This window comes from Leptosomus discolor, chromosome 1 (assembly GCF_034619465.1).
Source record: "Leptosomus discolor isolate bLepDis1 chromosome 1, bLepDis1.hap2, whole genome shotgun sequence".
NCBI lineage: Eukaryota > Metazoa > Chordata > Aves > Leptosomiformes > Leptosomidae > Leptosomus > Leptosomus discolor.
Window position 1 is genome coordinate 212,183,558 of NC_141391.1, and position 12,621 is coordinate 212,196,178.

At 42.5% G+C, this 12,621-nt stretch overlaps 1 protein-coding gene across 1 annotated transcript in view; it reads left to right on the plus strand.

Annotated features, from left to right (window-relative positions):
* UPF2 (UPF2 regulator of nonsense mediated mRNA decay) overlaps positions 1 to 12,150 on the plus strand; it is a 68,395-nt gene extending 56,245 nt beyond the window's left edge. The window contains exons 21-22 of the mRNA XM_086480960.1: positions 2,375 to 2,495; positions 10,817 to 12,150. Coding sequence (XP_086337086.1) covers positions 2,375 to 2,495; positions 10,817 to 10,826 — 131 coding nt within the window. The 3' untranslated portion in view covers positions 10,827 to 12,150. The remainder of the gene's footprint in view (positions 1 to 2,374; positions 2,496 to 10,816) is intronic.
* Positions 12,151 to 12,621: the final 471 nt, after the last annotated feature.

Below are 12,621 nucleotides of genomic sequence, written 5' to 3' on the forward strand. Positions count from 1 at the left end.
GGTATCTTTAAACCCAACTGTTTAATGTAGGATTTTATTGTGAGCAGTTGTGCTTCTTATCCAAAAAAGGATCACGTTGACTCTGTCCAAGAGAAATGAATCGGACAACCGATACCAATTGATAATCAGTAATTGGCAATTTTTTTTTACCTTTTCATAGATTTTCCTAGGTGCTATCATTAATATACGAGGAAAATCAACACAGAAGAAATAGGTTTTTCCATAATTGACATCCCTTTTTAAAACAGCTGTTGGTGTATTTCTTTGTAATTAACCTAGGTAATATACACAGTAAAACCAGACTAAAAAGGACCTTTTAATCAGGTTAACTTAAACAGGCCAAATTACATTCCTCTTTGGAACTATTTTTTGTCTAGATTTGTGCAGCTGATTGTTACTTTTGAAGAGTCAGCTTGCCTGTAACGAGTTGGTATGTACCCACTGAAAGCAAGGGTTGGTTTTAAATTTCTGTTTCAAGCTTTGAAGTTACCAAGGGAGGATGAAGTCTCAGTTTCTGGAAGAATGCCTCAGGGTTGTCCTAACCTTTGTGCATACATTTGGGTTTTTTCATCTGCACAGTGTAGCTAATAGACTTGAAAATTCAAATTACTTCTTCAGAGTAGCATCAGATAATTGTTTAATACTTCAGCAATGTTTTAGTATTACAAACATTTTTAATTTAAAGAAATATTGGGAACTGGGTGACTCTCTAATTTAGACTAGTATTTTTCTGTGTAAAGTATTTTTTTCTTCACTAAAACCAAAGATGGGTGACATGCCTTCAGCCTAGCTGATGCGTTGTGCTCCCTCACCATTTCTTCCTTCTGTTATCTCCTTCATTACTCAACTTCTCAGTTACTGACTCTTCACAAACCCTGATACTTTTTCACCTACAGTGTGGAAAACAGAAGACAGGCATGCATGTACTTGCTCGCTCATTGCTTGCTTCTAGCACCCGGCTGGCAATGTACCGTCATCTCTTCCTATTTTCTTCCTGGGTCTCATCGTGGCCAACAGGGATCTCTCCTGGCACACAGAGTTGTTCTGAAGGATGTTATTTCGTGGTGTTCACAAAAGCGGACTGTCAGTGTGTTGAATGGTTTTCTTTGCCTTTGAGTATACAGAGTGTGACTACATGGTTTATTAACCGTTGACACCAGTATTGTGTATTACATCATTCATAGTTTCCCAGTTTCTCAAAGATTGGCTGGATAGCTTCCCAGAAGTTTCACATGCACTTAGTAAATGGTGAGAGAATCTCATTAGAGTCTCCAGTTTTGCCTGGTGCAAGTCATTGTGAGACTAGTGCTTGTTTCTGGCAGGTGATGGGTGTGTGTCTCCAATGAGATTACCAGAGATTAGAGAACCAGACAGAGCAGACTTTCAAACATAATCTGTTTAACGGCTTATTCCACTTTTCCCCTTCATTTGTTCCATCTGCTTGCTGAGCAGTGTAGATTCTTGCACAGGTGGACTGTCAGAAATACTTTCCATTAACTGCACTACCATATGGGCAGAGGTTGCATGGAGGTTCCTGTGATGTATTTGTAATTATATTGGGTACTTAATAATCATTAACTTAGCCTGGTAAGAGCCATTTTCATCAGCATTAAAAAACCCAACAAAACCAAACCAAGAAACAAAGTTTTAGAAATGTTTTACCAAATGTCAAAACACAATACTTATTTAGTTTAAACTGCCCAAAAGTTGGATGTCCAGGACTCAACTGGGTAGTGCAGGCTTCTTTCGGCACCCACCTATTTCTTCCTGCTGATCATAAAGTGAAAAACTCCATCCATGAGACAGCTGGTGTAATGTAGGTCAGCTGAGTCACCGTCTTCAGGTGCCTGCCTTCTCTGTAAAAGGATCCTATTATGGCTAGCTTAGACTTAAATACCTGACTTCTCAGTGCCTAATTTTAGGACAGGTTTCTTGCTGAGTCTTTAATTGGCAGGAACATTGTTACTATTTCGGGGTAGTATAATGTTGTGGGTTCTCGCCCTGCTGTGAAGCATTGTCTGTGATCATTGATAAAGAAAGTGGTGGATGATATGTTTAGAAAGAGAAGGTCACAGCTCCTTTCTTTAAGCACCCGTGATGAAAAACATTGCCGGCAGTTCCTTCTGTAGGAACATCTGGAAGTACAAATTCATACTGTGGAGTAGCTTGGATTTGTCAAAGCTGTCTGTGCAATTGAGTAACTTCTTTAAAATCAGCTGTTGTGGAATAACTTGAGGAGCGTTAACCCTGAAGTATAGCAAAGTGTAAATAAGGTGTCTTTTTTACTACGTGGCAGCGAAATGTGCTTGTGTAAATTCCTCTTTAAAAAGATGCATAGAACATGTATTTAACTTTCTCCTGTACGAAATTACAGAAATGTTGCAGTCTCTGGCACAGCGTCCAGCTCCAGCAAATACTAATCGTGAACGGCGGCCTCGTTACCAGCATCCGAAGGGAGCACCTAATGCAGATCTAATCTTTAAAACTGGTGGGAGGTAGGACAATCTTCCTTTAAATGTGGTAATTCTCGTTCTGGGCAAGTAATTACCTTCATAATTGAAACTGATAATGATCTGTGTAATGCATTTGTTGGTAGTTTCCATTCTAAAGCATTGTGTTAAAATACTGAGCACTGTTTTGTACTTCTAACACAGTGTCTGTAAAAACCTCCTTGACAGGTTTGGAAGACGGGATCATTTTTCTGTTGTGAAATGCTTGTAGTCTGAGCCTCTTTTTGTAGGGGAAAAGATGCAATCTGCTTTCTGAATGAGGGGGGGAGAGGATACTCAAAAATATCTAGAGAAAATTCCCATTGTGCTTTTTCAGTTTGGTCCGTTTGTGAGCTATACTTCTGCATTTGAAGCCCTGAATGGAAAGAAAATAAAGTGAAGGTGGGGAGGAGGGAGGAGAACCTTTCGTTTATGGTGTGCAAGAGCATACCAAAGACAGTATTAACATGAAAAGAGCTATTCTGGATTGCCTGATAGTCATTCTGCAGCTTTAATATATCTCTGTATGTCTCTTCTCATTCAGAGGAAGCTTGAGAATAAAACATTAAATTAACCCTGCAGTACATACTTGAATAGACAGTTTGAGGTGAAGCACAGGCTGACATCATGCTTCTCTTTTCTTGGCAAGTTATTTTTGGAGGTGGATAGGTGGGAGCAGCAAGTGGGAAGGGAGAGTTTACCTATTAATGGGTCTGTCTTTGTAAACTAGAAATAAGTTAGTGTAAGGTAATAATCATATGTTACAGTACCATTGCCAGCTTCTTTCTGGTACACTCTTAACAGGCATTTTATAACTTCCTGATGATCACTCGCTCCACTGAGACCCTACACAGATACTGCTTGCATTAAAAAAACCTCTTTTTTTGGAAACAGACTGCATTTTAAGATATGTATTTTTTTAGATTAACCAGATATAACTCAATAAATTGAGCAGTGCTGTTCATTTAGCTTTTTCCTGTCACTGTCATAATACCGTCATAGAAACACAAACTATTTGCTTACCCTGAATGGCTGTAATGCTTGCAGGTGCTTCACAGGTGACTATGCAGTCTTCTCTTTCATAGAATCATAGAATCATTTAGGTTGGAAAAGACCTTTAAGATCAAGTCCAACCGTTAACCTAACACTGCCAAGTTCAACCACTAAACCATGTCCCTAAGCACCACATCCACACGTCTTTACCCAGGGATGGTGACTCAACTCGCCTGGGCAGCAGGTTCCAGTGATTGACAACCCTTTTGGTGAAGAAATTCTTCCTAATGTCCAATCCAAACCTCCCCTGGCACAGCTTGAGGCCATTTCCTCTCATCCTATTGCTTGTTACTTGGGAGAAGAGACCAACACCCACCTCACTACAACCTCCTCTCAGGCAGTTGCAGAGAGCAATAAGGTCTCCCCTCAGCCTCCTCTTCTCCAGGCTGAACAACCCCAGTTCCCTCAGCCAGTCCTCACCAGACCTGTTCTCCAGACCCTTCACCAGCTTCGTGGCCCTTCTCTGGACACGCTCCAGCACCTCAGTGTCCTTCTTGCAGTGAGGGGCCCAAAACTGCACCCAGCATTCGAGGGGCGGCCTCACCAGTGCTGAGTACAGGGGCACGATCACCTCCCTACTCCTGCTGGCCACACCATTGCTGATACAGGCCAGGATGCTGTTGGCCGCCTTGGCCACCTGGGCACACTGCCGGCTCATGCTCAGCCGGCTGTCAACCAACACCCCCAGGTCCTTTTCTGCCGGGCAGCTTTCCAGCCACTCCTCCCCCAGCCTGTAGCGCTGCGTGGGGTTGTTGTGACCCAAGTGCAGGACCTGGCACTTGGCCTTGTTGAACCTCACACAGTTGGCCTCGGCCCATCGATCCAGCCTGTCCAGATCCCTCTGCAGAGCCTGCCTGCCCTCCAGCAGATCAACACTCCTGCCCATGGTGTCGTTTGCAAACTTACTAAGGGAGCACTTGGTCCACCTCATCCAGATCGATACAGACGTTAAACAGAACTGGCCCCACCACTGGGGACTGGCCGCCAACTGGATTGAACTCCATTCACCACCACTCTTTGGGCCCAGCCATTCAGCCAGTTTTTTACCCAGCACAGAGTACACCCGTCCAAGCTGTGAGCAGCCAGTTTCTCCAGGAGAATGCTGTGGGAAACAGTCATGTCTCCCAGATGCTCTCCGATCTGTATGAGGAACCGACTGCAGTTATTCTTTAAACACAGCAGCCAGACCAGCAGATGTGATACCTGCAGATTTTTTATAATGTGGTTCTTGTGTAAGCTTTTTATTTTCAAATGTTTTAGGGAAAACATAGTTTAGGACTCCACTGTAAACTAGGTCAGACGTTGTCCAGCAAACAGTTTAAGTAGTGTTTGCATGTTCAAATAACTGTGCTATGTGCTTGCAGTTCTGATGTACTTTTGTGTTATGTAATTTACTCTTTGTTCCTTTTAATCTGTAAGCTCCTTAGAGCAGGTACCAGGAAGTTGGTTTTAGCAGGCCTGTTTTATTTGTTGTATAGTGCAGTGCTCAGGCTTGCAGTCATGCATCATTGAGCCATCTTAGCCTGTAGTAAGGGAACGTTACTTTTCTTAAACCCAACTGAAAGATATTTAAGCAAAGACTTATTTGTTGTAGGCTGTGGGTCCACCAGTGATTTACTGCTGCTGGTATAGATTCTGTCACACACATTTTAGAGCTGCTGATTTAGAGCATATACTGAAGATTGTCTTCCGACTGACTTTGAAGGGTGAGCTGCAGTCCCTGTGCCCAGCCTACCCTCATGTTTAGTTAAGAAGTTAATCTAGTGTCCTCAGAGTCCATGGGGTATCTTCCTGTTTGCTCTCAGCAAATAGGAGCTGAGCTGTTAATTTTAGTATTTGGTTGGAGAGGTTTTCACTTTCCTACAGGATAGAACCAATTTGTATAATTACAGATGTTATCACTTAGATGGTGAGTGAGCTGTGTTGGGTAATTTCTTCTTCGTGTACGAAGATGACATACGTTCTTTTATTGCAGTAGTAACTCAAATTTATTGGAAATAATAATGTGTGTTACTTTCTTTAAGGTGTGCAGCTTTTTATTCTAAACTTCCTGAGGTTGGGGATAATCTGAGCAAGTAAATCTGGTTGCTGCCCTTGTAATGTACAGTCTGACAGGTTCTGATAAGGCTGGGATGAGAACTTCCTTGCGGTTCAAGTACTGTTAGAGTAGCAAAATCTATTTTTCTGGTTTTACCTTCACTTTTGTGTGGCTAAACATGCCCTAAGCACCGTGTTTCAGACATCCTTTAGAAACTCACATCCCAAACTGCTGATCAGATGGGATGATTCAAAAAATAGTGAAGGCAACACTGAGTTCTCTTGTACGTTTGTCCTTGAACAACTGGATCGTGCTTTGCAACTAGCCCTGCTGTCACGGCACGATTTGACGAGACGACATCCAGAGGGCCCTTGGAACCTAAATTTTTCTGTGATTCTGCTTTGGTCTAGAAAGGTGCTAAACTAAAACAAACCCCAAAAAACCCCCCAAACACACCCACAAATGTGGCACCTCCTTTGCCTGTGATAAAACCCCAGTAAATGGAAGAAGGAATTAGTGGCTGTGGCCGTACAGCATGCATGTTGTTCAAAAGCAAGGGAGAAACCTTTTGCGGTGTTTACTTGGTTACCTGTTAGTGTCCTTTTCCTGTGTTGAATTGAATGCAGTGAGACTTACAGGCTTTGTCAGGTCTCTTACTATTTAGTGTGTGCAAAATGCTGTATCAAAAAATTGGAGTTTATTGCTCTTTGTTTGTAATCGCCTGCTTGTATAGCCTCAGGTTTTAAGACTTGCTAATCCTTCAAGGAGGAGATTCTTTTGGGGACTTGCACGTTTAAGGCTGACAGGCCTTAAAGATAATTTATTGTGACTCAATTAAAAGTAGGGTTCCTCGAGTTGCTGCAGCAGAACTGGGAAGGCAATAATTTTCATTCTTGCCTCCAGTTCTGTGGGATTTTTTTGTATTGAAAGAGGACTTTGGCTGCGAGGCTGTTAAACAGATACCTTCAGGAAACACAAAATTCACAAAAGTAGGGTTTTTTTCAGTGATGGGATTATCATGCAAATATTCTTTTACCGTTCTGGAGAACAGCCACTCACTTAAAAAAAAAAAGTTTTTCCTTTGTTTAAAGACGATTGAGATCCATTAAATGACTTGTCTAAAAAGTGAAATGTAAATAACCACGTCTTATGTAATCTATTTAAAAACATTGAAATTAAAAATTGCAGTGAGAAATTTGACTATAGATAAGCAGGCCTTACCGAGGAGTCTTTTAACTTGTTAAACCTCCTCTTATTAAAAGCAATAACCTCAAACCTCACTGCTATTTTGAAAGTATAGCAAAGAGGACTGGTCTGGGTCAAAAGGCCCCCTGGGATGCAGATGTAAGCTGACAAACGTAAGTCAGATTCAAGTTAATGGGTGGTTTCAGGTCTCCTGTTTGCATCTGCCTCTTATTTCTCTTTAACCCATTTAATAAAGAAAAATGAAGCATAAAGGTAGTAACAGGATGCTAGGATTTTATTAGCTAAAATTCTCATAATAGAGTATTTCATTAATGCTGAAAAATCAGAGTATAGATAATAAGGAAAAATGTGCATTTAACGTTATTTCCTGTTTCAGCTACTGGACAAACACACTTCATACCTCACCCGCTATGTAGTTGATGTATTGACCAGTGTTCTGTTTGGAAGCTTTGAATTCACTTCTTACTGACCTACCTGAAGTCTCGGGCAGACGAAATCCAATTTTTCCATTAGCCTCAGTCTTAGCTGGTTGTTGTGGGCTGTCGTTGTCTCAAACAAGACAGGCTCTGGGGTGTTGGCATAGCCCTGTTTTGAACTGATAGACCCATCCCTTCATTCATCACGCTGCTTTTGAACTCCTTAGCCATCATTTTCAATGATCTCTTGTATTTAACAAAAAAAAAGAGGTCATCACTTCAGCAGTAATATTCTGCTCTTGCTTGGGGGATTTTTAGGCTGAAGTGGCTCCCATCTGCACGTTCTAGATATCATAAATACTAAAAAATTCAGTGCTCTGTTCAGTTGTGTGCTAGCTCGGTTCGCCTTACTCTTTGCCATCTTTACCACCAGTATTTACATTTGACCTTTTCTCGGCTGTCACTCCTGATCCTGTACTGTGTCCTTTTCCCTGACGCGTACACGTGCTGGCGCAGCCTCCCATGAAAGCCGGTCAAACTCAGCAGAGAAACGGCAGCCTCCCTTTTCTGTTTTGTGGGAGGAAAGCCCAGGGTAGGAATATGAAGGGGGTGTTTCTAAAATCTGCAGCTTCTTCTGGTGGCCTGCGCTGGAGTTGAACAAAAAAGAAGAAAAGAAGCCAAGTGCTCGGGTTTTTGTCTTGGCAACGTGGTGCTTGTTGGGCTCAGCAAGTGTAGGTGCGAGTCTAACCCATATAGCAAAGGTGAAGAGAGACCTGATCACAGTTACAGTTCAGAGGGAAAGAGGGAAAGGAAGGCAAGATTTCCTTTATTAGCATACTCATTTATAAAGACTCTTTGTTTAAAAAAGGTTGTTTCAATATAATAATAATAATAAACCGAACAAAACCCCCTGCAGCTTTGTGGCCCTCTGGAAACTGGCTACACATCCTCAAAACACCTTCCTGGTAACAGCCCTCTTTGCATACTATGACTGTGATTTGATTTTGCCAGAGTATTTTATTTTTGTTGAACAGATGGGAATATAAAATAACTTGCACAACTTTAGATTCTCTTACCTAGGTGAGCCTAGCTTCTGAGGGTTATTTGAATCTGCGATGCTTACACTATGGAAGCTGATAGTTCAGATTTGTTAGGGAATGACATGGGTGCCTTAGTATTTTATTCCTCCAGAAACACGTGCTCTGAAATGTGATTGTTCCTGAGAATATATTCTTGCACGGCTGAACTGATACCAGCTATTTAAAACCCAAGGCTGTTTTATTTTTCCATACAAAATGGCTGGCTTAACCCTCTGCAGGATGTAATTGCCAGTTTTGCTGTCGAGACCGTAGTCACACCAGCAGTAGTAACGGGTTTAGAGTGAGCCCCAACACCTTTGCAGTTGTTGATTTCCTCTCCAGCCCACATTAGGGTGCAGTATGTCTGTAATCTGTCGCTGCATGCCTTACTGGGCAGTCCCGTCACTGCTGATACTTGAACCTACTTGCACGCTCCCACGTGGAAGACAAGCGATGTTTTGTCCAATTCCGTAGATCTGTGAATGTCGCATGGCAGGTACTTGAATTTAAGTTTCCCACAACTTAAGTTAGCGCTCTCCAGGAATTTTCTCCTCTTGCCATTATACAGGAACACATACATACTGTTTGTGCTCAGAGGCCAGCTCTGGGGGAGGGGAGCTGAAAGCAAAGATGGGTCTCCGAGTTCTCTCTGCTCTCCATGCAGGGAGCAGCTCAGAGCAGGAGTCTGGGCTTCAGATGCTGGTTTCCTCTTTAAGAGCTGTCCTCCCCTCTTAAAGCTCCTGCACCTGAAAGCAAGAAAATGTGTTCAGCAGAGTAAAGCAGGCAAAGAAAAGAACCGTTCATGAACGAGCCTTATGTTAAAAACAAATTTCAGGTGTTTGATGTGTTCCTGTTTCATGCTCTTGGTTTGGGTTAATGTTGGGGGGGGAGAGCAGAGAGCACCAAGGCTGAGGGTAGTTGTGAAAAGCAGCGAGTGAGTTTTGAGAAGAGGTTTGGAGAAGCAAGATGCCTGAAATTCGTAGAGAAATACAGTACTTCAGAAATACGTAGAGCATTATGGGTTGGTAGAGACCACGAAGAGAGTAGGGAGAAGTGTGAAAGTTAATTTCAAAGTCTGGTGTGTTAAGAAATAGTAAGAAATTCTTGTGGTGTCAAATGTGCAGAAAGGACTTCATTTCCTATATTCTCCTGGGCATGTTACGGCAATTTAAGCCGTAACGTTGTCTTGCTGACTTAGATTCTCCCAACTTCACACATGCAATGGGATTATTTTCTAGCCTGTACTGTGGTGTCATACTCCAGTGCGTCTTTGAGTTCCAGTTTTCTCCTTCAGCTGTGGTTGGAAGCATATCCGTGTGTTTCTCTATCACATGGAGTATGTAGGCGGTATCAATACTTACACAGTGGTGTTGAAGAGATGACATAAGATTTTTTTTAATCCAAATTAATAACTGTGGTAGTAGCAGAGAAGGGAGGTGGGGGAGTAGGTTGCAAAAAGCAGATTCATTTTACACCTACAGCTCAAGATGTCTGTAGTGACAGCTACGTACAGACCTGTATTTGCCAGATACAGGTTTGGATCGAGTTTACTAGTTTAGAGAGAAGTGTCCTATGAAGTATCTGTGTTTTGAAAAACTGCTACTAAGATTTCCACCAGCAGCATCTCTCCCTATCCCATGGAAACGCTGCTTACTCTGCCTTACCTGCCGCCAGCGTGCCCTGGCAGCTGCTCCTCTGGCTGCAAGTGTTCTTGTGAATACATGCGGCTAGGCCTAGCCCTTCTCCTTCCCTCCCCATCAATGGTAGAATTATTTTTTTTTAAAGGGGGATGGAAAGGTAAAAGCACAATTCTGCAACTCATTGATGTTTGGAGTGTCTTCATTTTTCTGGCAAGATGTACCATAAAACCTAGGCTTAGCTTAAATTACCGTTCAGCAAATGCTTGCGGTTTATGCACTGATGTAAAGAAACATGAACTGTTTTGTTTCTGTGGTAAAAGACTTGGGTGTGTAGCCCTGAAGCTTTCTCATAATTGTAAATGTCTAATTTTTACTTTGCTTTGTATTACTAAATTTTAATTGGCAGCCGAGAAATCAGCTGAACACCAGCCCAGGTGCAGCAACTGACAGTTGTGCTGAAGTTAGTGATAGTAGATTGGTGTTCCTGCTAGATTACTCTGGTCTTGCTGAATCACATGCCTGCAAATCGCTGTAATTTTTCAGCAGCTATTTACCTTCTTAAAGAGAATGAAATGTGACTCTTTCTGGGTAGGGACGTGTTTTTGATGAACAAGGGGTGAGTGAAGCTGTTAATACAACTGTCGACTCTCTAAAAATGATTTGACTCTAGAAAGCCCACTCCTAACGCTTCTGCGGTCCTCCTCTAAGAAACAGCACAAAAAGATGAAAGCTGTTGAAAAAAACTTGTATTTCAACAAATTCACACTTCAGTAATTTCAAGATGTGGAGGATAAAAGAATGTCAAAATCACTAGCAGTTGATTTCAGTGGTTGGTAACCCACACAGTATTGGATATCTCATATTAAACTATTTCTTTTCTCTTTTCTTTTCTTAGGAGACGTTGATCCAGCAGCAAGTGTCATTTCATTAGGTCCTGTATCTCTGATGTTGTGGATAGTGGAGTCCTCCAGCGATGAAACGAGAGCAGTGGACACATCTCAGCATGTCAGTCTAGAGCGTTCAGAAACGAAACCTGGGACAGGCTGGGGCCGTGGGGCAGAAACAACAGCCTCCCCTCTTCCCCCAACCCCACACAGAACGAGTGGAAGCTTCCAGTCTTGGCCTACCAAAAAAAAAAAAAAAAAAAAACCAAAACAAAACCAAAAACAACCCCCAAAAACCCCATAAAAAGCGCTTTTTGTTATGGGAACTGCACTGAGGGTTCATTTTCTCATAAGAGCAGAAGTAAATGAACGAGATGGTTCACTTGACCAGTGAGCAGCTCGGTGAAAACAAAGATCAACCTGGAATTCAGATGGATTACACTGGAGTGGAAAAGGTCTTTGACAGCTCAGTATGTGGGAGAACAAAGTTCTGAACTTGACGCAGGTTACGTTATCTCCGAATCGAGCACTTTGTGTTGGAAGGATATTCTTGGGGGGCTGCAGAGAAATCTACAGTAGAAAAATGTAGAGCAAACGGTGAAATCTCAAGGAAAACCCTGACAAGCAGGATAACTTCTTACCCAGCACTCCTCAGCGAGAGAGCCTTTGGTTAAGGAATAGCCTTTTGCTGCCAGACAAGCAGGAAGGAGGGAGTGGGGAGGGGTGGAAAAACTTAAGAGCCAAGGAGGTAAAATGTCTGTTAAGGTTTAAAATGGAACGTGAAGTTGATTAACACAGGGTGTTGACTCGTACTGCTTGGAACAGCCTGACACCAGCCTAAGGACAGGGATATAGTTGAGCCCATTGTATGTATCATTGAAAACCAAAATGTGCCAGTCAGCATAACAGGAGGATGTCGAGGAGTGGATCCAAATATTTTGTTGATCTTCATGGGTTGGTAAGCCTCTGTGTCTATTGAAACAAAAAAAAAAAAGTTAAAAAAAAAAAGTTTAAGTCTGGAAACAGGTAGAATTTTTATTTTTTTTCTAAGTAGAAATGAGGTTTCTTGGTCTGTTTCTGACAATCTGTTATTTATTAGCATAGTTTTTTGTTTGCTTTCAGGTAGAGGCAGTTAACTGAGTTAAGGAGCTCATCTGTATGTTACTACTAATTCTTTTTTCTAGCTCTTTTAAAATCCTTTTTACCACTGTTTTTGGTTTCTGCATGTAGGAAGAGAGACTTGTAAAATTGTAACATTTCATACAGAAATGCCGCCCGATCTTCACCAGCTTCAGAAATCTGACCTTTGCCAATGCTGCAATAAAGTGTTGTAATTTAGAACTGGTGTCTGTCTCTTTACGTTGACTTTGTTCTTCTGAAAGGACGAAGAGTTGGGGGTGTATCACGGGGCCGTAGCTCGGCATTTTACCGAAGCAGGAGGGTTCCCTCCCCAGGAAACGTGCTTGCAGCCCCATCAGCCTATGCAGGCTTGTCTTGCTGTTCCGCCAGGCGTTGTGGAACGGAGCTCAGCGCTTCCCCTGGCGTGACGTGCAGGCGGCGGCTCGAAAAGGAGCGACTCCAACACCAGCTTCCCTGTGGCCCCTTTGTGTGGTGCAGACCCAGGGCTTGTGCAGCCGCCTGGTGAACCCAACCAGAACGCTGGCCGGAGCGGAATCAAGCAATGGTACTTCAGAGAGAAGAATTCGAGGTTTTTACAAAATTTAGGGGTTTTAATCCCAGAACTGAACACTGAGAGTGGAAAAGCTGGTGCTGCAGCAATAGCTCTGCCTCTTCCGTGCACGTGCTGCACCGGCGG